The 25,514-nt window shown below is 50.2% G+C and overlaps 1 protein-coding gene across 1 annotated transcript in view; it reads right to left on the reverse strand.

The window, feature by feature from the left end:
• CNTN4 (contactin 4) overlaps positions 1–25,514 on the reverse strand; it is a 250,257-nt gene that overhangs the window by 125,958 nt on the left and 98,785 nt on the right. Inside the window, exons 9-10 of the mRNA XM_006909198.1 lie at positions 12,198–12,300; positions 9,461–9,645 (exon numbers count right to left, since the gene is read on the reverse strand). Coding sequence (XP_006909260.1) covers positions 9,461–9,645; positions 12,198–12,300 — 288 coding nt within the window. The remainder of the gene's footprint in view (positions 1–9,460; positions 9,646–12,197; positions 12,301–25,514) is intronic.

Consider the following 25,514-nt stretch of genomic DNA (forward strand, 5'->3'; position numbering starts at 1 on the left):
AACACTTACCCCCCCACACCCCACACACCCCACAGAGCCCGCGGAAACCAAGCAGACAAGAAAAGCTGCAGAGAGCTGTGTGGGATATTAACGACTAAGCCGAAGTTTTCAAAGAGTGTGCGGAAAAAAAAAAAATGAAAAGGCAAATGTAACCAATGAAGCAATGTCAAGCTGAATTCAAAGAGGAAACATCAAAACCACGTGCGGAGACACGGCCTTCCATGTCACAGATTTCCTGTCACGCTGGGGCCCATTCACTGCGTTCTCCCGAAAACGCAAAGTGCCGAAAGCAAGACCTTGCGATCTCAGAAAAGAGACAGGGCAGGGAAGAGAGTCTCGAGAGGGTTTTGCAAAGACCTTACGAAGTTCTCGCGCATTCGCCCTTCCGAGGGCCCCTTCCGTCCTCTCCCACGGGGCGGCGGCGGCGGCGACGGTGCTGGACTCGAATGACGGACGACAGCCGGCCAGGTGGAAATCGACAACGCGCTCGGCCTCTGCGAGACATCGTCCGGTACCTTCCCTGCCCTTAAAGTGAAATTAGTACAGAGAAGCCAAATTCGACGTGACAAAAAAAGCACGTTCCTTTTGAAGTGAATATCTGGACAGAGGCCCAGGGAGATCAAGAAGGAAATGCCGCATTACACACATGGCAAAGAATGAGGTGATTTCTCTTTCAACACGCCGATGGCAGGCCGACAGGGCAGAGGCTCACGCTGTGACGGCTTCTGCCGTCGCTCACTCACACTGGATGAATCGCATCTAAGTGGGTGAGCTTTTGTTCTAGAATCAAGCTCCGTGGGTGGCAGAAATGGTTCTCGTCTCTTCGTATCTCTTTGGGTCATTCAGCTCAAAGTCCTTGGATGACAAATGGTCCATTTTAGTGCATGATAGAAAAACGCTGCTCCCTCTCCCTTTTGGTTTGGATAACGCAGGTGGGTCTGTGGCCTTTATTATCACTCAATATCTAGGTTCAACCACGTTTTCTAACTCCATGTCCAAATAACAGCTCCGAGGAAGGCCTGCCCAGGTTGGTTCAGCACTATTGCTTCAGAAAGGAGGTCCTATCTAATGCCTTTTTGAATGGTGTATGTAGATCCTACATATTAAAAGGAATTAATCATATCTACGTATTAAAACAGAGCATCATTTTGGCCATTCATGTTCTTTCAAGGTTTGAAACAGAAAAATTCCTCCTCTGAAACATCTTAAGTCTTCTTCTCGAGCTACAAATTCCTATCGAAGGTTGTGGGTGTGTTGGATTTGACCCTGTGACTCTGACAGTCTCTTGTATAGATGAACAATCTCTTCGTTTCATTCCTCTGTTCAATAACTGCCAGAAATGACCTAAATCGATGCTTGTGTACTCTGACCGCTGGAATCATTCAAGCATGTTATCCAATAATAATTTCAATTGAAGATGAATATAATTTGAACTTAATGGTCAAACAATTCTCAGAGCCAGCTGGCTCTCTGATCTCCACAAAAACAAATTTCTAATAGAAAGAAACGTCATCATGAGTCTTAGAACTTAGAAATTAAAAAAATCTGTAAGAAAGGATATGATGGCAAAACCGCCTATGTGACTGTGACAAAGATGACCTGTGGCCTTTGAGACTTAGGTCTGGCCGCTCAAACGGTCTTGGAGAGGATGAGTCTTCTGCAAGGAACGCAGAGCTCGGGCTAACATGGCTGAACACACCAGTAGTGGGTTTTATGAGCCTGAAGGTAATCGCTTGGGTTCAATTGACCAACACACACACACGTATCGTATATGTATAGTGGCTTCCCAAATCTTTCCCTCCAGCCTGGAATTCTCGTGCTGTTGATAGAATTACCCAGGTAAAAATCAGTATCTCCACCTCGATTCCAACGTTCCCAGCTTTGGCACTTGAACTATTCACCTACCAACTTTCCTGTTCAGTCTTCCGATTTCTCGTTGTCGCCTTCCCTGAACCCCGACTGCCCATTTGCAGAGCTCACTGAAAGGAAGGGCCATCTTCACAAGACATGCCCACTCCGTGTTCGAGTGTAAGAGCCCGAAGCTGACCTTCGTCCAGCCCCGAAAACCTCCGCTTTGATCTGAGGCTCTCCCTGCTCCCCACACCATGGCCCCATCCTAATGAGTGTCTTCAGATCTGATCCTCTGAAGCTCCCAGGGTTCTTGGGGCGGTGGGTGGGGGGAAACACCTCCTTCAACCACTGCAGCTTTGCTCTGCTTCGGATACTGACACTTTCATGTAAAAAGAAAAAAAAAAAGGAACTCGATGATTAAACAAGACGGGCGCTTTGAAAAATACTCTGTGAAGGCATCGCGATCTCGTCGTTTCATAGACACGCTTTGGATGTGGAGCCTGGATGTTGAAAGCTGACGTCTGCCCACTGTGGACTTGGTGTCTGAAGTCCCTTCCGACTTGAAGATGCTCAGCCTTCAGACTGTCTCTTGAACTATGGGAACTCTTGGCTCTCCTGGGGTCTCTGGTAATTTGTGCTTCACTCAGACACTCCTGTTTCTCTTCATCTCTAAATTAAATCGCTTTGGCTCCTGGCAGTGGCAGAGGAGATGCCATCGGGCCAGCCATCCTGCAGACAATGACAAACTCTGCATAAAATACGAAGGCCACTACGTGCAGGCGCGCTGGAGGGCAATCAAAAGCAGGTGTATTCCTCCTAAGAGGCATTCGTTAATAAATTACATGACCGTGTGTGAGATAATAGATCGCATTTGCAAACGTTACACAAATCAAGAAGACGTTACTGACACGTCGCATTTTTAAGCCGATATTTAAAGTCCATTGTCACTGGCTCTTTGACTTTATCTCCAGCTTTGCTCAGAACCCACAGCTCCTATCAAACAGGATCTTCCTTGTCCCTAAGTCTAGGTCGCCGGTTCTGGCCTCTTTCCTTTGTTTGTGACACCCCGTAGTTTTCCAATGTCCTCCGCCCCTCCACCCCCTAACCAATTTCACCCTGCAGAAAAGCCTCCTCTGCGAACCCATCCTCGACGCGCTGACTCCCATCCTGCTGAGGACTTACGGCTCATCGGATACAGGCAGCAGAGCTGGTCTGTGCCGTTGCGTGTTCGTTCAGCTTAACTATTTCCTCGTTAATCAGTTTCTACGTGATCACGCGTCTCCTCTTCCTAGATGTGCCGCGGTCAATTCAGAACTTTAGAAACGAGTCATGGCCCCAAAAGAACTGGCAATCAGAAATACGTTCCTGAACAAAAGGCTTCTTTTACGACTGATGCGCGGAACCCGTTACTGCCCAAACGAAGCAAGTTGTTACTCTGGCCCAAGGTGGATTCTTCGCTTGACATTTCCTTTTCGGTCTCCGAGTTGGTCACCGCCTAGTGTTTCTCTAAATCTGCTCTCATTTGGGTTGAATTCATCCTGTTCTCCTACGCCTATCGGCTTTCTGGACGTAGTGTCAGCGGTCACGGCCGCTGTGGGATCACGCGCTATCTCGTGGGCGTCGCTTTATCGATCTGATTTCCCAACCTCGTGATGACTGACTGGCACGTTAGGCATCATCATCTCGTTTTACGATGAGACCGAGATATTAAGGCCCAGATTCAGAAAGTGGCCCAGCTGGCACGGGAACCCAGGTCTGCCTGGCACCCCCTCCACGCTCCGTCTATGGGCCGTCGAGGTCACGTCCGGCTCTCCCACCACGGTTCTCAAAGTGTGGCCGAAGGACCACTGAGGTTCCCCAAGTCTCCCGCGGGGTGTCGCTAAGACCTGTCTTTCTTACTACTCATCGCGTGAGACCGCATTTTCTTCATGTACGTAAACTGGAAAAACACATCATCGCAGTCCGAACACAGAAGCACAGATAAAGATCCAGCTTTCTTCCGTCAAGACAGCCATGAAAGAGACTTGCAAAACCAGAAACGATGTCCCTCTTCTTCTTAAATCTTTTTGTTCGTTTGTTTTGTTTAGAAGAATACAGTCAGTTTTCTTAAAACATGAGATTGTATTAACATGCACTGGTTGTATTATCGTCATTTTAAATGTAAAAAAGTACTAAAATTCTGTTTTAATTTCTAACATGGTGGATAGTGGTAGATAGAGCCCACATGAGCAAACATTCTTTGGAATATTTCATAATTTTAAGAGTAAAAAGGGGTCTTGAAACCAAAAGTTTGAGAACCACACTTGAGACAAGCACAGAAACTTCTAGATAAATGGAGCCACTTGGGCAAAACTTGTCACAGGTAAATTTAAACTGTATTCCTCGACGGATAAAAACAGTAACAGTTACATCTGCCTTCTGGCAAGATAGAATGAAGGAAGCGAATTGCACTTAACACATTGTCTTTGCTCTGACTTTTTCTCCCGGGTCCGAGGTTTCACAGGGGGCAAGGACACGTGTCCTCCCTCCTTCCTCTCCTCCCACTGCCCACGAGTTGCACGTGCTCATTGTGCAGCCCTGGAAACCCACACCGATCCACTCATCGGAACTGTCAGATGAAGGGAAAGACACAAAAGTTGTTGCCTTTATCTTAAGTGACACGGGAAACTGAGGGTCTCAACATCAGTTCTGTAGAGGACAGTTAGACTATTGCTCTTCTGCGAAATTACTTGATCTGCTCTGTTCGGTTTTTGGTCACTCTGTCCTTTAAGCTACTTTGCAGGGCCGACCGTTGTCCAGTGATCACATACACACAGCACATCGTGGGGAAGTCTGTGTGCCACATTGCAGGATGCTTCTGCCTTCACTCACTCACGACCTCAGAGATGCTCAAACACCATTGCAAGGTCAACGAGCCTACGGTTTTGCCTTTGGGGCCAAAAGACCACAGCACACAAGGTCTGGACATACAGCCACAGGTGTCACGTGGAGAAGGGAATAAAAGCCGCTCTTTCGGAAAATGGGGAGTGAAGCAGTCAATTGTTCACCTGGATGTTTTCATTTATGACAGCGCTTGTAGGAAATATGCAGAAAAAGCATCTGGATGACTGACGGGCTTTCCCCCCTTACCTATTTTATTAAAATGTGCTATTGGCAGGGAACGTAACATATGGTGTAGTATAATAGATACAACAGTTCTAGTCACAGGCTGATTCTCACTCGTGTGATCTGGGGTGAGTTATTTTATGTCTCTGCGCCCTATTTTCTTACACAAATCAAAAGGTTGGCCCTAGCACTTCCTTCCAGCTCAAACACTAAAGCATTCAATGAAATACAGAGCCTGCCTTACTGCTCAGATATTATATTCCCTACTTCCCAATGATGAAGATGGTTTTATGTTTTTTAACACCTGTTATAAAGGAAAAATTGTGTAAAAGGCATTAAATACCAAGTTCTTTTAGTTCGCACTTCATTCTTCCAAATCGTGACTATATTCCCCCGGTCTCCTTGTGCAAGAAGGAAGTGACTACACAGATACAATGAGGTGGAAAGATGAGTAACTACCAAGGGAACTCAATCCCCTGGACAGCCCCCTTTCCTTTCTTCAAAGATGCTTATCGACCACGCCCATCCCATGCTGTGTGTGCACAGCGGGGCCCCAGGCCTGATTGGCAGCTGGCGGCTGGCATGCCGAGGAGCAGGAACGCCTTCGCTCGCTGGTAGTTTAATCTGCAGCTTCACCCACCACTCAGAAACGGCCCAGCACTGAGCCACGCGTCTCACAGCGTGGACCCCAGTTAAACTGCATCAGCGTCACCTGGGAACTTGACAGATGCCAACTCTCAGGTCCCGTGTCCGCCCTGCAGAATCAGAACCTCCAAGGGGAGGGCCCAGTAATCCGCATTTTAATAAAATTTCCAGATTTTCCTAATGCCCGCTGACGTTTGAGAACCTCAAGCACGAAAGAGCACGCATAGCATTCGGAACGTGACTCTGCTTCTTACTGTGTAAACTCAGGTCAGTTACGTCATCTCTTAGGGAGCCAGGGTCCTTATCTACGAACTGGGCACTTGCGGGAATGACACGAGCGTGTCTCATTGGCTCTTACTCCAAAATGTATCTCAAGACTTTCCACTTGCTCTCTGGCCTGAGCCCTAGCTGCCAACCTCTCTCACGTACGCGGCTTCCTGCCTGGCAGCCTCCCCTTGCTCTTGGTGCTTTATAATCCCTTCATCACGAAGCAACCAGAGGGGTCTTTTAAAAGCATGAATCAGATTAAGTCAGACCCTTGCTTAAAATCCTCCTAGAATTTCCCATTACACTCAGAACAAAACCCGAACTCTGTGCTTGGCTTACGAGGTCCTGCATCATCTGTCACCTTCCTGTGTTTCAAAACGTTTGCCCCTTCTCCCTGTGATGTGTCACACTGGATTCCCAGATGCATCTCAGACACGTCGAGCGGTCCCTACCCCAGAGCCTCTGCACGTCCCCACCGTCTGCCTGGGATGTGCTTCCCCTTGAAATGCTGGCTCTCTCTCAGCAACGAGGTCCATCCTAGACACGTCCTCCCTGACTCCCGTATCCGCTGAAGCCTCTTCCTTGCTCCCAGTTATTATCTATCACATCTTCCTAATTATTTTCTTTGTAACTCTTAACACAACCTGAAATTGTCTCGTTCACTTATTTGCTTAATAGTATGTGATCTGTCAGCTTCTCGTAAAATGCAGACTCCCCGAGGCAGGGATCAGTCTCACAGCCCTAGTGCCTGATGTTGCCGGCCATATGTTTGGCAATGAAAAAGAAATTTGTCGAATGAATTAATAATGTAGTAAAATCATTTTGGAAAATTTCCACCTTTAGCAACAAAGATCCATAGCATTTTACCCCTGTGACTATACAAACTTATTTTAATAAAGCATTTTAGACTGAAAAATGTCTGAAAGAGCCGATTAAAATTACACCACACTGGGCAAGTGGATGTCACGGCAGAAAGAAGCGGGGGAGCTGGGGTGAGGTGACGATGTTTTCTGTCTGAACCGGTTCGCTCTTCACATATCCCAGACACGAGCAGCACCTGCTAACCTAAGGACACCCCCCCTCCCAGGAAGCCGCCCGTGGTGGGGGCACGTCCGTCACTGTGGCACGGGGGACACGGGAGTGATGGCGCTGTGGCCGGCCAGGTGAGGTCTGAGCGTGAGAAGGGGAGACCGGGGGAGACCGCCGTTTCGTGAAGCCAGACCCAAAGCCCGCCCACCGGGGGCCGCCGAAGTGCACAGCTGACGAACGCGACGTGACACCTTGCAACCGAGAAAAGCAGCGGCTTCCTCGCCGGACCCCGGGGTTCGCGAGCCCCAAGACGGCACATCTCGGTGTGGTGAGGGATTCTCTTGTCAACAAAGACGCGTGTTCACAGGTGGGCGACCGGGGTTCCTCTCTCCCCTCTCGTGATCGGCACAGCGATTTGAATGCTAATAACTCATTTCCATCGGTGGCCGAGGCAGATGGATATCAGGAACTCAGCACTGGGAAAAGCCAGTGGAGACTGAAAAATGAGAGAGGGGGGAAAAAAAAAAAACGACAGCCAAACACTTTGGTGTAGTGAAGCTCCTTTCCGACAATGAGAACAATTCGATGCTTTCTGTGTCACTGATGTGCCAGGTGACGAAAAACGATGGACTAAGCATGGACGCAGCAGCTGAGCGCTGCAGAAAGCGGCTCATCCGGAGGCTTCCGACACGGACGGGGGCGACAGCTCGGGGACAGGTGGGGGCGGGGCTCCCCTCACATAGCTGCAGGTGCCATTCTGCCCACTTCCCCGCGCACCGCTGCGGACGGCTTCCTTTAAGAGGGTGACACGGTTAGAACCTGATTTTCACCTCCAAGCAGGACCCCGGAGAAACCATCTCGCTACGCGAGGCTGGGAGGTGCCGGGGAGGCGGACCTCAGACCAGAAGCTCCAGAAAATTCTTTTCTCAGCTCAGGGAAAAAGACCCACTAGAAAGCACCAAGCCAGATCCTGGTGACAGGAAATTCTGTACCTTTTTAATACACCGAAAACAGATATTTCCCTTACAATCGTGCAAGCGAAAATGACTTGATTCGATGAGTTGAAGAACTCAAAATCAAATTCGGGAACGACTGCTCCTGAATCGAAAAGTCTGTTCCACTAATGAAAAGGAAACAAAATATTGGCTCCTTACCTGGGTGTTGTTGGGTTGTCCCTCCCCGACATGTAAGAAATAATTCTTATACCGGTGAGAAAAAGTACCCTAAACACTTAACGGCGGCGACCGCATCTCACTGAACTGATTCGTTTCTCCCATCGACTAACAGTGGCGTCTCTTGCTTTCCAACCAACCAAGTAAGGTACCAACCACCACAGTTTAAGAAACCGCGAAGGAAAATATCAAGTCTGTCCTTTGGCCTGAGTAGAGTTAGTCTTTGTTGTTGTTGAAGGAAAAATGAGTGATTAAAGAGAAGTATAGATGTATTCATACAACCGTTGCCCGGGTCATCCTGTGGAGAACTTTCTAGAACCATGTGTGCTTTCCCGCTCCCCTACCCCTGGGCTACATGAGAGGTTTGTTGAGTCCAAAATGCTGAGGGCCACGTGGGGGAGGGTACTGAAGGCTGGCTGCTTTTCTAAATCTCCACCCCGTTGCCGATCATGCCTCTAAAAGTCCTTACACGACCACTGAACAAGTCTGTGGCCATCGATTTGGAGGAATCGGTGAAAGAGACTTTTGTGGCATCGGTGACGGCTAAATAAGAACAATTAAATCTTTGGCTACAATGCGCCCGTACGGAACTACTCTCACCATTTTAATATGCTGGCTGTTTATTGAAACCATTGTTGAATAATTATCAGTCTAGAATATGTATTTTCAACACCCCGGGCAGATGGGATTCGGGCATGTTCCAATTTGGCAGAAGTCAAGCCTATCCAGTGAAATCTCTTTCTGGATTTTGCATCAACGGCCTAAAGGGGCTTTCGAGATCGGCTCGACCGGCGCCCACGTGCTGGAGGTTTTACATTTATATGACGTCTGGATCGACGCCGACGGTTAGATGCGGACAGGAGCAGCTGCACATGAAGAGTCTTTGGGGTGAGAGAGATTTGTCACGCTCCACTCCGATAAGAACTAAATTTGGACAGTGTGCATTCTGAAATGTTCATGGTACCTCGTGAAACTGCGAGCAAACGGGGCAATTCCAGAGGATTCGCACGAGACCCACATCAGATCATAAACGAAGAAAAGCACAGGGCTTAACAAGCAAGTCGGGAGTGGGACTAACAAAACGCTTCCCGCGTCAGGTTGATGGCAGAGGGACAAAAGAATGGCCCCTTCGCAAGTGTGCTCATCCCCAACGCCTCGGCCTCATTTCTTCCTCCTGTCCCCATCGGTCCTGGCCCAGCGCCCACTCTCCACAGCCGGAAATCCCCCCATCCCGCCTGGGGAATGCGGACTGAGCAGCAAACAGAGGTTTCACACAGTCCTGTTGGGCGCAATCCTTTCGAAAAAGCCTGAATGTGAACCTCCCAGCCTATGATTTGAATACCAAGAGGGTCTGTAGCACTCCACGTGATCAACTGTGACCCCACACTTACCATAGAAAGTCAGCTGTCCCCTTGCTACGTTTCTGCCTCTGGAATTCTCAGCCACACATTCATAGGCACCAGCGTCCTCTTGCTGAAAATTGGGGATTTCGAGAATTCCATTGGACTTGTGTCGTCTGGCCTTCCTTGCTATCGGCTTGCCATCGGCTCTTCTCCAGATGATAGTTGGCACTGGGCTGAAAGGGGCATAAAAGGGGTGAGTCACATTAGAGAACCGTGTCTTTTATCTGAACCTGTGCTGCTAATGACCCCTCCCGCTCGCTCTAAGCGTCTAAGCTAGACCCAGGCAGCGCCCCCCGAACTTCAGCCATTCACGCATCGCTGTTACGATTTTACCCCTAGCCACATCTCTGCTATTATTATGCACTTAATGTTTTCCTTAAATATCCTTTCTTAACCTTCAACGAGGTGATCCATCTCCTTTGCAATATTATCGTGGAAAAAAAAAATCGGATTTTTATGTGATTGCTGCTTTTTTTCCTAGGACATCTGTTTTTTTCCTAAATCGTAAGTATGAAGATAGAACCGTCCACACACCATCGTGAAGGATTCAAGATGGCCGTGAATTCCTTCACATCCCTCCCCTGAGTGAGGCCGGGCCCTCCTCCCCTTGAACCTGGCGGGTTCTCTTACTGCTCTGCTGGCTGAAGTAAGGCAGAAATGATGCTGTGTCTGTTTCATGGCTCCGGCCATAAAAACTGGTAACTTCCACTTCCTGTCTCTTGGACACTCTGCTTGGAAACCCACCAACTTATCGCAGGCCGTTAGGAGGTGGTTTGGGGAAACTTTACTTAACATAGCGAGATCGGAAAACAGCGACCTGTGGGGTCTTTACGTGCTCTCAAGGCGTCTATCACCCCCCAGCCGTAACGGATAGATCCCTTCTCAAACCGCAGGAAGAGCATCACTGAGTCTGCGAATCCACGGCTGAGCGAGCTAAGCACAGATTCACAGACTGCTGTTTCCTGGAGTGGGGGTGGTGGATACAATCATTTACTTATTTCTTTTCCACAAAAATACACACAGAGAAGTAATTAGGGGAAAGACTTGCTAATCTTCTCTGGAAAACCTGAGATGGCGTTTAAAAAATTAAAGCCATCAACTCTACTACACTTGTTTTAGAAGAATTTGAGTTCGCTAGACAGACACGCTAACTCGAAACGCATAAGGGCTGCATGCGAAGGACAGGGTGGGTGTCTTTACGCTCGGCGAGATGAACACATGCTGTGTGATTTTTCAAAACGCTCTTAGATAGTCTTTCTGCTCTTAAGCGGGCGGCGACGATGCGTTTCAGCAGCCGGATTGCACCCCGGATGTTTCTCTGTCGACCGGAGGAGGCTGATTTGGGTCTTTTGTTTTTATTCTAGGGCCATTCAAGTCGTGTGAATAGAGTTTAATTTGTATCCCCCTGGAAGTGTGCACGACATAGATTCTGCTCTTTCTCTAGAGAGGATTTCTCAAGGTATCACCTTGTAGAGTTCACCAAGTACATTCTTCACCTATCTGATTACCTGCTCTCACTTCATCCCTGGATTGAGTTCACACACACACACACACACACGTATATATACATAGGTATGTATGTAAAATAAGAAACGGGACCATATTACGCTGTTTGACGATCTGCTTTTATCTCTGCGATAAACCATGAGCATTTTCTATGTCTTACATGTTGTTTTACAACTGGATCTCAATGTCTGCACGGTGTCCAGTCCCACCGCCATGTCCTAATTTATTTAATGTGTAAGTTTTCAGGATATGAAAAATGATCCCTGTATCGTTCTGCAGCTTACACAGTCTCAACTGGAAATGCAGAAACCAAAAGAATCTCTCTCTGAGAGCAGAAGATAAAACAATAACAAGAAAAAGAGGAGAATCTTTCTCCCGTTGTTGCTGTAAAACACAAGATTCAAGACTCCTGTATTTCACACGCTGAAATGGGTTGGAGAAAAGTTAGTGTTGTCACCTCAGGCAACATTTGAACACAAGAAAAGCGTCTTAGCTTCGCGGTGGAGGGTGGGGGTGAGCCGCCAGATGTACAGGGTTGGGTGCCAGGTTCTCAAGCATCTTTTAAGCGCATAGGTGACCTGAAATTCTCATTTCAGGGGATAGCTTTTACCGTTTATGCTCAACGTTTGCTGCAGGGTTAGTAGTGAAATTGCCGCTGATCTGCTCTTCATTTTCCTCTGACAGAAACTCCGGGGCAGTCGGCTTAGCTAAGGGCTCAATAATGAAGTCGTGAATAATTTTTAGACAGCTCTGTAAAATACAGACTCTCGGGTCCTGCCTATCTCTAGCCAAAGTGGAAGGAAGAGACTGGTGATTTGAAAAAGAGATTCAAGAAACATCTGACGCATCTCTATAAACTGGGGCTGAAAGCAAGTCCACATTTTTCCAAAGAGTCAGCTCGAATGTACCTCCAAAAAAAGCCAGCGTTTCTCTGCCATTCTGGGCCAGACAGCGTGCACATTTCAGGTCATAATCACGGAATGGAACACTTTCTCAGAATTACCCATTCTCCTCTCCTTGGTGGCCACGTCGAGGGTGGCAGCCTAATCCTTCACGTGCCATTACGTGTCCCCTCTCTGTGGTGAGCGGACAGGTATGCAGAATTACAAAGAGCTAGGCTTGCTTTTCGGTCACCTCGGAACCATCCCTGTGAACAGTGCAAGGAAAGCTCCACACCTGCCAGGGAGAAGGGGGCGGGGAGGGCAGGGCGGGAACTTACTTCCCCAGGGCGAAGCACTCCAGCCTCGCCGTGGCGCCTTTAGCCGTGGAGACCGTTTCTGGAAACTGCACTTCTATTTTGGGCTCATATTCACCCATCACCCCTGCGAACAGAAAGAAGGATCTGAGTCTTGGGGATCCTTTGACTCCATACGCACGTGTGCCTCCGTTCACGCTGTGCCTCGTTGCGTGTACAGTTCGTGTCTTCGTGTAAAGCAGGTCCCATCTCCGACGGCCGTGAGTCGCGGCTGCTCTCCCGGCCACTGCGAGGAGAAACGTGCGTCACGGAGCCACGCCATCTGCCGAGGAGGAAACCCTCCTTGCGCACCGCTTCGCTGCTCAGAAACACTGTTTTTAGGAAGTCATGCAAAAATAAAAAACGAAAAGGGGGATAAAGTCCCAAGCAGGAAAATCACATCGATTATTTTTTTGGACACATACTGCAGACAAAGTTTATTTAAAAAAAATAGTTTCATGCTTCATTACGTCTGTATAAGAAAAAAGACGTGAAATCAATTTGTGGCCACAGGTTCCTTCAGCTTTCACTTCCAAGCCCATCTGAATCAATCGCAAATCAGGACTTGCAAAATAACATTGCTATCGGTGTTTTTACTGTATTCTGAACCAACGTAAAAATATTAACAGGAAGCCGATAGAGAAGACACCCCTTAAGTCATACCCATTTGGTCAATGACAGGCTCACCTTGAAGGTCACAGTCTCCCACTTGCCAGGTCCTGAAAAACCACCATTATGCCCAGGGCGACATAACCTAGCACACGAACTCCTTAACTACTTAATTATTTCTTAACGGTGCCTTCCCGATCCCAATGTTTCATCACTGCCGTACGCGTCTCAACCCATCGATTTCTATTCCATCCCTAGTCACTTTCCGCGGTGTCTGGTTCGGCTGTGCCAGCATCAAGGGTGGGATTATCCCGCTTTACTAGAAATGGGCGTTGCTCCTCAGGCTTCCCGTGGGAGGAAGAGGAGACGGGATAAAGAAGAAGCTGACCGCGGAGAATGGTTGGGGACAGGTACAATGACAAAGAGAAATGGTTCCACCCATCGCGAAGCGGGGACCCTTTCCCTCTGCAGCTTCGGAGTTTGGGCAACATCAAGGGGATTTCGTCAAAGTGAAAACCACCACCACCACCATCAACACCACCAACACCACCAACACCATCACCACCATCACCACCATCACCACCACCACCACCACCACCACCGCTGCTGCTGCTGCTGCTACTACTATACTACTACTACTACTACTAATACTACTACTACCACCACCACCACCACCACCACCACCACCACCACAACCACAACAACATCAACACTAAGCGTCAGACGGCGTCACAGCGTAGCTGGGTTTGCTCTGAGGCACGTCTCAGAAGTGTCGAGTTGACCATGATTGTTTATTTCTTTCACTGGGCGACATGGGGCATTTGGAAGGGACCCTTGAGATAATCGGGTGAGCCATCTGAATCTTGGCATTCTGGGGCGCACTTCTCTACAGGGCGGCTACTTCATTATTTAGCTAGCGACCTCTTCTCAAAGGGATCACACCCCCGCCTCCCATTAAAATCACAGTTCCAATCTGTCCCTGACTTTCAGAAGCCAGGCTGTCATCTCGAAGGGTTGACCAGTTTGTCTTCACCCTCACAGCGAATGAGTGTGCGTTCAAGGTTGCACCTCTGGCCCCCAGTTCCTCGTCTTAATCTTTACTGCGGCCTCTGACCGCGGCCAGGAACGATACCGCGAAGCTGGACCGAAATCCGCCGAGCCCGCGCTCAGAGGCAAAACCCTCCCCCGTGGCGGCCTCGCCGAGTCCTCTGGCACCTGAGTTTGGGTTTGTCTTCCTTTCAGCCCCAAAGCTGGCGTTTGCACACAACGGCCAAACGTGCCACCAACAGTCCGTGCACGTGACTAGCCATCCCACGTCTCAGACGTGTGGCTCTGTGCGCGGGAATGTGTCACCACCTCTGGGCGCCGTGTAGGGGGCCGTGCACCCCGAGAATGTTGCTAACGAAAGAAAGAACTGCCTTCAGAGAAAGAGGTCTTTCGTCTTCCCAGGAAGTCGGGACGGTCTGCACAGCAGTGCGTCATGTGTGGGCGGGGACCGACAATAAGGGGCCGGGCTGTCGAGGAGGTGACCAGGCTTCTGGCCTCTTCTTTCTTAAGCATTACATATGGATCGGGTTTCCTTAATCCGGCTGTGAAAGATCCGGGGGAGGCAGACTCAGTGCCCACCGCCCGCTGGAACTGCTAAGTCCGACCTCGCAGGCCCAGACCCAGCCCCTCCTCCAGACCCTCCGCGTGCCCTCTCTCTGCTGACACCAGCTTTGCATGACCAGGAAGTATCCAAACCTCTTCGCCTCAGTTCTCACTGTTCCCCACGACCACACACACACACACACACACACACACACACACACGTCGAGGTATACTTCACACACCAACACACACACACACACACACACACACACACACGTCGAGGTATAATTCACATACCAAAAAGTCGAGGGATCTTAAGCACACGATTCAAAGATTTTTAGTGTGTTTGCTGAGCTGTGCAACCATCGCCACCATCCGGTTTGAGAATGTCCCCGTCACCCGGAGAAGAGCCCTCACGTCCGTCTGCAGCTAACCCCCAGGCCGGCCCCAGCCCCAGGAACCCGCTGCTCTGCTGCCTGTCTCTGTAGGTTTGCCTTTGCTGGACACTGCACATACACAGAGCCACATGCTACGCGGTGTGCCGCGTCCGCCCCTGTCTCTTGGCCTAAACCGTCGAGGTTCACCCATGCCGTAGGCGGCATCAGTGGCTCCTTCTTACGGCTGAATGCACCTGTGTGGTGGCACTCCATCTACGTATCCATTCGCTGGCTGTGTCAGTTTCCTGGGAAATCTCTACCGGAGGGACCCTGAGAGGCTTAAAGCAAAGTGAATTCATCTCACGGTTCTGGTGGCTGCAAGTCGCGAACGCAGGTGACCACAGGGCTGTCCCTCTGAAACTGGGCGTAGAGTCATTCCTGGCCTCTTCCAGGCTTCTGGTGGTGGCCGTCACCCTTTGGTGTCCCTTGGCTGGCGGCTGTGTCACTCCAATCTCGACCTCCGTCGTCGTCACACGGCGTCCTGTGTGTCATGACCACTGTCTTCTTTTAAGGACATCTGTCACGTTGGATTAAAGATGGATCCTACTCCAGTGACCTCGTCTGAACGAATTACATCTGTAACGGCCCTGTGTCCATATAAGGTCACATCTGAGGTAGTGGGGTTGGGACTTGGACGTGCCTTTAGCAGGCATTCAGGTCGCTTCCACTTTGGCTACAGTGAATGATGCGTCTGCGAACGTCTGTCCGCACGCGAGTGTTTGCGAGGATGCGTTTCACCCTCGTGTTCCCCGTGACATCACGTGGGCGACGTCACTCTTGCTTCGTGGCGCCCTCTCGAAGTGCTTTCCGATCACCCCGTCTGAGCGAGGCCAGTCCTGTTATTCCCTGCTAACAACGTGTTTCCTTTATGGTAATCGCCACGTTCAATTCTCGTTCGCACGTGTGTTTAGAATCTGCCTTCCGTCTCGACCGAAAGTAACGTCTCCCTCTTTCTCGTAGGCATCTCTAGCTTCTACCGCCGACCGTTCGCTTAAGAGGCGCTCGGGAAAAACTACTGTCGCCACACGTTCCGCACACAAACTGGGCACCTCTCACGCAGCATCCCCGTTATCTTTACAGCTGTTCACATACGGGCCATGGCTTCTGTTTCGCTCCCTCGGGGAATGGAACCACTTCTGATTTTCCTGTATCCTTCTTACATCCTAGCTCAGTACCAGGCACATGGGGAAAAAATCGAGATGAACAGGAATTTGTGGAATGGAGGAAAAGATGTAGGAATGCGGGCTTTTATTCCATGACAGATAGCAGCCGTTAGGTCAAACATGTACTTCCTTCCAGCCACGGGAGTCACTTTGAAGCATCATCACGGTTTCCTGTGTGATTCACTTAGTGAAGATCGTGCTTTTCTACAACGAGCTGTGGGTTGTTTATGTGGCCATACAGAGCGACGTCCGGGTTGGGACATAGTGGTCTACGTTTGTAGCTGTCAAGATGCCAGAGACAGTCCTTAGGAATAATGCAGACAGATCTGTATCCATAACACTGGCTTCGGGACACAGAGATGGATCAGACATGAGATAGCATGGTTTTTTTGCTGCTGTTGAAAGAATGTTCATTAATATAAAGATTGTCTTTATCTGCTAAAGTCATAAAAATATGAAGGAAGCAATTTTCTTGGACTGTATAGGAACATTTTCGGAACACCTGTGAGCTGTTCTAATTGATTCGTTTACATCTGGCACAGGCTACATTTTTATTTGACTATTTCTTTCATTTTAACTAGTTTGGCCTTTATTTTCGACATTAAATTTTAAAAGCCGTTGCTTTTAATTTTTTTTCTTTTTTTTTTATGAAACAAAATCCGCTTAAACAGAACTGCATTTTTCAAGTCATTTCTCTGACCACCTGTTACGCTTCGTCTACAGCTGTTCTGGCGATCCGCAGGATATTGGCAAAAAGAGGAAGGCCGCTGATGGATTCGCTCCGGCACCTTCTGCTCCTTAGAAAAACACACAGGACGAACCAAGGCCTGGCCGTGTCTACACAACCAAGAGAAAGCGGAGGAGTGCAGAGGATACAGCCAGGGTCCACCCAGCTACACACTCTCGATGCCAATCCCTTTCTCCTGCATGAGATACACGATTTGCCTGTAGAGACAACGCTTGCTTCCAAGTCTAAATAGAGACATCGGTGCCTATAATTTTTATTTTGAACATAAAGTCTTAACTCATTAAAACACACCGTCAATGTTTTCTATTTTTCGGAGTACGAGAACCACCGTAATAACAGTGAAAATTACAGCACTTGAAATTCCATGCATCAGAGGCCTCGGGAGTCAGGGGCTTAGCTATTCTTACATTCCGGCAAACTGCTTCCATGCACAGTCATCTGACGCCAACCGGGAGCCAGGCACTGTGCCTGGCGGTGAGGTGCGGTGCGGGTAGCAGAGGCCTGTCACCTTCGCGACCCGTGGAGTCGACTCTCTCGGCGTGTTGCACAGTAAAGTGGGATACACAGGCAGTGACTGTTCACGGAGTAAGAGAAAGGGCTGGCTGGCTTCCTGGTGACAACGTGGCTAGAAATTGCTAGGTGCTTTTCCTAAGCCAGGGGTTCTCAGAGCTTAAGTCACATGGAGGGCTCGAGTTTCCGGTTTAGCGAGGTGAGTGGGAGCCTAAGAATTTGCAGTTCTCACAAGTGTCCAGACGAGGTTAATGCTGCTGGGAAATACACTTTAAGAGCTTCTGTCCTCGCCATTAGGTGTTGAGCCAAAGCGAGAAGTCCCACCCAACCCTGATGGTCATGTCCTAGGGGCTAGTCACCGGAAGAGCAGTAGTGACAGAGGCCCCCCTGCCACAGGACCATCGAGAGCCTGGATTCTGCAGATGGCCTCGTGGCAATGGCTGTCCTCTTTTCGAAGCCTGGAAAACAGTTAAGGCCGATGCTGACGCCTGTAAGAACACGGCATTTAACAAAATAGGCGGCAAATTACAGAGTATGAAAGAGAAATGGGCCACACACCGCGCCTGCCTCACCAACTTGCAGCAGGAGGCGGGTTTCCAGAGTCACAGGCCTGCAGCTGCCCACACCGGAACCCCTGCTGGCTCAGCCAAACCACGGGGGCCTTACCAACGCCCGCGTGGGGTTTTCTGCTCAGAAAATCGCCAAAGTTATCTTAAGCTCCCATGTCGACTTTCTTGAGGCATATGATGTGTATTCCATCAACCTAAACTACTTGGAAATATTAGATTCGTTATACATATTCGTTCCTTCGGCTGAGTTTAACATTTTGCCCTTTAAAAAAAAAAAACTCTTTTTGCCCCAGGTTGAAGGGGACAGTGGGGTCTGGGAGACCGGCTGAGGACTCTCTGCCACTCTCCCCACCTGCAGTAGGTGATTCCGGCTGCGTGTCGGCGGGAACGGTCCCACCTGGAGCTAGCCGGGGCCGGAGAGGAGGAGCTGGGACGCCGCGGGGCGTGATTCTCCCCTTAAACTTGCGGCTTCACTCTGGCCTCGGAAAACCACGTGACACGAAAATAAACCCCACGACCGGACCTCAGTCAAAGCCACATCTCTCTCCCTCCTTCTTGGTAAACAAAGCGCAGAGGTAACCTGAGCTACTGCCAGAGGCCGAGTCCTGCAAAGCGAACGTGACTATGTGTCCCTGTCCGCCGGGACAGCCGCGCTTGGGAGAAGTCCTGAGGAAATTTGCCAACAGCTTCCAGTTTGGGAAGTTAATTTTAAGGACATCTATTTTTAAGGGAAATGAAGCCGACTTCTGTCTTCTTGCGAGCAAGTACTTCTACACTCATCCCACTAAAACGTTCTCATATTGTGTTGAACCAAACACTCTCTCTCCCCCTCTAACTTGTATGTGTCGGTCCTAGCCCAGGTCGTCAGGGCCACCAAGAACGCATCTTTCGATGGACGGCCTTCAGGTATTTCAAGATATTAAGGTGTTGTCAGGGACGGGAAACGTTTCTCCGTAAAAGGACGGATAGCAAAGATTTCATTTAGGTTTTCTGAGCCGTGCGGTCTGTTATGGCTGAACCTTCCCACTGCCGCTGGCAACGGCCATAGACAGTATGTGAACAAACGAGCGTAGCCATGTTCCAATAAAACTTTATTTACAAAAATGGTAGTGGGCTGTATTTGCCCCTTAAGCCCTAGCTGGCTTGTCCCTGGCTTAGAGAAAACAAGGGATACAGCAAAGTTTGGGAGCGTCGAACAAATCAACAGACAAACTATTGGAACAACGCAATCTCAGCGATCCTGCTGGATGGTGGGCCACTTACGAGAGAAATAGCGGTCCCCTATATCGGCAATAAGTAATTATAGAGAATGTGATGAAAAACAAGCCACCCTTGACAATAGCAGCAACGATGGCAGAGAATCTAGGAATTAACCCCAAATGCCCGACATTTCTGTGGAGGAAAAAAATTAAACCATTCACACAGGCAGGCGATGGGCGGGGCTGGCCTACAGGCCGGAGCTCGCCCGTCTTCGGGTTCAATGCGGTGTACCAGTTGCCTGGAATGCCTTTCCTCCCTCTGGGGTCAGCCAGCTCTTGCCCGAAGTTCGGGCCGATTTCCAAGACCAGACCAACTCCTCTCGCACCCAGGCTGCGACTGTGTGCATAACCTCACCCCGTCTCGGTGGCTCTTAGCACGAGTGACACTTCAATGAACCCGCCTTAGTCCTCTGCTGTCCCCAGTACGGCCCGCTCGGACTTCAGACGGCAGTCAGGATGCACAGCCAGACCCGAATTCTGGAGAACACAGATTGTTGCACTCCTGGTGTCAGAGGCACATGAGGTGCTCTGTGAATATTCGTCGGTTAAGTGCATGATCAAACGAATGTCCCACGTCGCTATTCTAGGCTGGACGCCTCTACTCACTTTCATTTCACATCTGTAAGTGTGTGTGTGTGTGTGTGTGTGTGTGTGTGTGTTAAAAAAAAACACCTCAGTTCAATAATTCCAATAAAGAATAAAACTTCAGACCCTCCACTACTTTGGATTTCTCTGACTATAGGTGCCCAGGGTCTGACATAATGTCTTCTTCTTCTTTTTTTGTAGGGTACCACACACAAGTATTTAGCAGATGCTTCCTCAACCGATGAGCTAAATGGCCTTCGAAGGCCTTTGGTCCCCGCGGACCTGAGATAGAATCACGGTGCTAGAGATCCAAACATGACCGCCCGTACCCCAGTGTATCACGCCTTCGAAATATTTGAAGCCATAAGGCACTGTTAAATCAGATTTCCAGTTTAGCAAAACATCTCTCATCTTTCAGTCACTTAGATGTTCTTCTCGGCTTTACACGCACAGATCCTCCACTTCGAGGTTGCTAGAGACTTAAAAGCAAGACAGAGTTGCTGTGACGAAGCCACACAAAAGTTGCAAGTAGAAGTGACAGTAAAATAAGGTGTTTTGGTACAATCTCTCGATCTTCGGTAATATAAAATCATGTCTACGTGCCAGGCATGTCTCCACCCATCACCAGCTGGACGTCTCCCACGGCCAGTCTAAAGGCGAGGTCACCCATAGAAGGTTGTGGACCGGGGTTACGACCCAGAGGAGACCCTCCTCGCGGCTGGGTTCTGAGCTGACCACAGGGTTAATGACGTGGCCCACAATTCCAGCCGTTAATGCCCCCTGGAGGGTGTCATCCAGCCTGGGACGCTCCCAGGAGAGATGACCGCGCACGGGTGGCACAGTCGTGACGGAGGGTGCGTTGGGACGCGCTGGTGTCGCTGCACACGGCGACGCTTCCGCCCGCTGCGCGCTGCGTGTGTCCGGTGCCGGGCACGCCCTTGCGCCCCGGCTGTCCCCGTCCCTCTGGCTCTCTCGAGCTCCAGCCACTCCGCAGCGGTCGCGGCTTACACTGTCGTCTCGGCCTACGGTGTCTCTCACGGTTATGCCGCGTGGGTGACCTGCTGCCTCTGTTCACGGAAATTTAGGGACAATGAGACCCGGGCAGGAAGCACGTAATAATAGAGCCCTCCCCTCATCATTCATAACCAGCCATTGACTCATGCTGATCCACGGGCTCTAAGGGTGATATTAGAGCCCGCGGTAAAAGTAATCACGGTGCACCTTTGTCAGGTAAAGTCTTTCTTTCACGGTGCCTAAGCAACAGCTGTGCTTCCCCATCTATGGTGAATTACAGTTTCGAAGCAGATTTTGAAATAGATAAATAAATATAAACTCTGATGTAAAAGGATCTCGTATCGGCCTAACAACTCCCAATTTTGTATTTCCTGGAGGTGAACACTGCAAAGTAACATACAGTTATTTAGAAGAATTCCCAACATAAAACCTCAAAAATCAGAACGGAAAAGAAACAAAGCAAACATGTGACTCTCGAGTCCGGCCAGACTATCTGACCCGCGCTTAAACAGCACGGTGACCGGGGAGCAAAACTTTGACGCTGCGGTCGCCTCCTTTCCCAAAGAATAAAGACACCCGACTGGGTGATCGCTCAGTGCTTGTAGACCCCACAATCTGTGGATAGCCCTTCTTCCGACGTTTTTGTAAAAATGCAAAAAGCGTTTACGCGTTGCAGAAAAATGAGAAAACATAGCGAAGCAAATAGAAAACACAGACTCGAACCGTGTCTCGCTAGAAGTTGAACACACTGAAGTTCGCACCGCCGGAGCCTCGGAGCGCAGTGCTCCAGCATCTTCTGTCCTTGTCCACGTGCTTACAGAACAACCACGCCACCGCCTGCGAACTACGTGAGGTTTTCGAAACGAATTGGCCGAGCAGATCCGAGGCGAGGAAGCCACTGATGGCTCCCTTCTATTTTGTCACTGCTCCAAGCACTTTATGTGGCATTTAACACACGAAGGACGCCTCTGAGGTGGGTACCATTCCTGATTTGAATCACGAGGACACGCAGCACACTGAGGTTCAAATGACGTTGAAGTCACACGGCTGGCACGTGGCAGGTGGGTCCCACCGGGAACCAGGCTCCAGAGTCCCCACGGCTCACCTCTGGACTGGCCTGCGATCCGGGCGGAGGCCGGGGTGAGCACGCGAAGCTGGGCAAAGGGACCGACCCGCACGTGCCCAGGCCTTGCAGCCACGCTGGCCGGGGACACAGCACACGCGGTTCCCAGTGGGACCCAAGCCGACGTTCACACTGCACTTTTCCTGACTCCTGGTGACCTTCGGGGCTGGAGGCGACGACTGAGAGTCCAACTCAGGACATCGCCTGACTGCGAGGACACCGGCCTCGGCGCCCGTCCCGTCCCGTCCAGGCCAGAAGCTCTGCTGCCTGAGCGGGCTGCAGCGATCGAGACGACCGTGCGGCTCCAGACTCGCGTGCACCTGGCGCCCCGCACAGCCACCAAACGCGAGCAGTCGCGGGGCGATGACGCTGTCGGCTGTCTTCTCACAGAGCGGACTTCAACGAGGACGTCCCCTCCATTCCCCTTTGCTCCTGCCTCCAGACGGGAGCCAGCGAGCTACCCTATTTTGTGTTTAGTGACAGAGTCTGAGTAACCATTTCATGTTCTCTGGCCTGAATGGGAAAGACATACTACGAATTTTCACTGGGCAAGTCTCATGGAAACTAAGAACAAATGGGCGTTAATTACTGAAGAACGAGACCCTTAGTCAACTACTTCTGTGATAAAACACTCTGATAACAAGTATTTGTCATCTCTGTGACGAGATGTGGGACAAGGTGAGATGAATCTAAAAGCCAAGCAAAAGGCAAGGCGGCCGCCGACTCGAGGTGTGCGGGGTGATTCTTGGGGTCCTGCCTGAGACCTTGTTCCTTTCTCTGAAGGAGCAACCCCGTGACGTCCCCCGTCGGCCACGCCCTGGGGCTCTGAAGTCAGTATTTCATTGCGTTGTGCACACGATTCACTGACATGAGGCCCACCACCCAACAGACATTTTGCTGTGTGTCACGTGCAGAGGCCAGAGGGGCTGTATCTTTAAATAATTCTGTACCAATGCCGGGGGAGCCCATCTTTTAGAAAAGTCTCTTCACCCTTAGGTCTAGAGAAAGAGCAGTGATAGCTTCCGACAGAATTGGTCCCTTGCCTACCTTAGGCTTTAAACCGATAAGATTTTTCACTTTTATTTAATAGAATTCGGCATAATCCGATGCATTAATGTAGTATTTGCCATGTGGCGAGCACTGGGCCCTGGGACGGGGTCGGGGGAAATCTGTGATCTGCGTCGCATCACAGTGTCACTGGTGCGGGGGACAGCAAGCGGACGGGGACCCATAAATGTACCGGACGAATACTCTGATGGAGAGATAGACCAGGAACCACAAAACGAAGACTTCTCCTGTTGCCAAGGGAGAAGTCACACTTCAGCTTTACAAATAATGACGAAAATCATACTCTGGATTGTGCCCTTCCAAGCCTGTTGGTAAAGCCATTTCGGTAAATGACATTCTCATCAACCCAGCCGCTACGCTATGCCAGAAATCTGCGTGTCATCCTTCATTTTCGCCTCCGACTCCTGCCTCCAGCGTGTCGGCAAGTCGCCTCAGCCCGGCCCGCCTGCGAATGACGCCCGACTCGACCCACGTCCCGCCTCGATCCACGTCCCACCTCGATCCACGTATCCCCCGCCACCCCCGCCCGCCGGCTGCCCGCGTCTCCCGCCCGGGTCACCGCCGCGGCGTCCCAGCCGCACTGCCTGTGTCCGCTCTCACTTTCTGAAGCCGACTTCCCACAGCAGCTACGCACATTTTTAAACACACACACGACTCTCTTGCATAAAATCCCCCACGGGCTTCTCATCGCACTCGAAATAAAACCCAGGCTTCTCTCCACGACCTCCGAGATCCGTTCTGACCTCGGCCTAAACCGCCCTGTGGCCCGCTCACCACGCTGGAACCACGCTCGCTCTCTGGGCTCCGCCGTGTGCTGCGTGTTGCCCCAGGCCTCGGGGACTTTGCGCAGGACATCGGCTCAGCCTGGAAGGCCCCTGGCTCTGCTATTCACAGGACTGACTTCTCGTTCGGGGCTCGGTTCGTACGGCCCCTCGTCAGAAAGGCTTTTCACGACAACCCTTGTTAAGGTGACAGTCCACCCCACTGGGACTCTGTGTTACCATACCGGCTTATCTTACCGTCTAAAAGAATCAGATTCTTGTTTTTGTTTGTGTATGTTTGTTTTCGCCTGTGCCCTCTGGGAGAATGCAAGCATCTGATGGGGGCTTTATCGTTCTCATTCATTGGTACCCAGAGTTGTGACTGTCACACAGCAAGTGCTAAATAAATACACGTTAAATGCATGAATAAATGAATGATTGATCCAAATCTACGTTATTTGCTCGAAACCCCACTGTGCGGCCTACGCCGTGGGGATGCTCAGACCCCCGCACAGGGGGCGTATCTGCAGATGTCCCGTGCCAGGGTCCAGTGTCCCACCAGCACCTGGCACTCAGTTCTTTCGGTGCCAGGTCAAAGAGGAGACAATCTGGAGGAAAATCTGAGTTCCAGGCTTGAATTGGCCAAGTTTTTCTTCGAACACTCAGGAAAGCGGTGACATAGAGTGATGGAAAGGGCCATGTGAGGGATCGATGCGCTGGGCTCTGGGGTCAGTGAGGCCGGGGGCCTGGCGTGCATCTGGGAGCCACCGCTTCGCCCGCTGCGGGGCCTTGGGGCTTGTAATGTACCACGTCGGAGCCCTGGTTCATTCACCTGTCAGGTCTACAGCAGGAGTCTCCTCCTACCACTGCTGGGGTTTGAAGGAGATGCTCCAGGTGCAATTCTGAACACCCAGCCACGAGTTAGTGCCTACAGAATGCTCGTTACTGACGTTCGTAGCTGACGGCTACCTCACCTGTCCAGGGAATCCTGTTCGTGATGGGAGGTTCAAGTGTATACTTGATGGGACAGGGATTGGAAAAGGATCAAACTTAAACACGTAAACCGTGACTGCTTAAATCATCACGTCAGCCATTACCTAAGGGCTTAACACTTTGTTTTCATTTAATCAACAGATATTTGCTGCCCATCTGCTATGTATCAGGTACTACACTAGGGGCCGGGGACACAGGGCGCTAAGGCAATGCGTGTGTCTTTTAAAAGGAGAGTTTATAGTTGGGGAGACAGCGAAACACACGGGTGGCTGCGACACAGAGTAGGGCTCTTGGAATAGGCTTTATTGGAGGTCACAGAGAAGACACAGCCCAGCCGGGAGACGGGGTCAGCCAGAGACGACTTCCTGGAGAAGAGGGTATATTGAAAACTCTGGAACGACCAGTCTGAGTTGGTCAAGAGACTAAGCGGAGGAAAAGCATGTCGAGAAGAAGGAACATAAAGACTCACGCGGGGGCCCGGGGGAGGCGTGGGCGGTGCCGGGCGAGGCAGGCTAAGGTCCACTTTAAACAGCACGTGGTCCATTACCACACACGGCCAGGTCATTCGGCTGAAATCCATATGCTTTCTTGACATGGTCTCACGAGAATGTGGGGCAGCGAAATTTGCGTCTGCAGTTCACCCAGACAGCCCTGTTCTTCACTACGGTGGGAACTACGCCTTCGGTGTGCTAAGTCCAGACATTATGTGGATAATTTAAAACCTCTTTCTGGACACGGAATGACTCAACTACATGGAAATGATGAATCACCTAATGGTTCGACCTCCCACTTCATTCTGCCTGTGTACACAATTTCAGTGCAAAAGAAACGAGAAATAGATTCCTTTGTTATTTGTATTCACCCAAACCCACA

The sequence above is a fragment of the Pteropus alecto genome, unplaced genomic scaffold, assembly GCF_000325575.1.
Source record: "Pteropus alecto unplaced genomic scaffold, ASM32557v1 scaffold53, whole genome shotgun sequence".
In the NCBI taxonomy this organism is placed as follows: domain Eukaryota; kingdom Metazoa; phylum Chordata; class Mammalia; order Chiroptera; family Pteropodidae; genus Pteropus; species Pteropus alecto.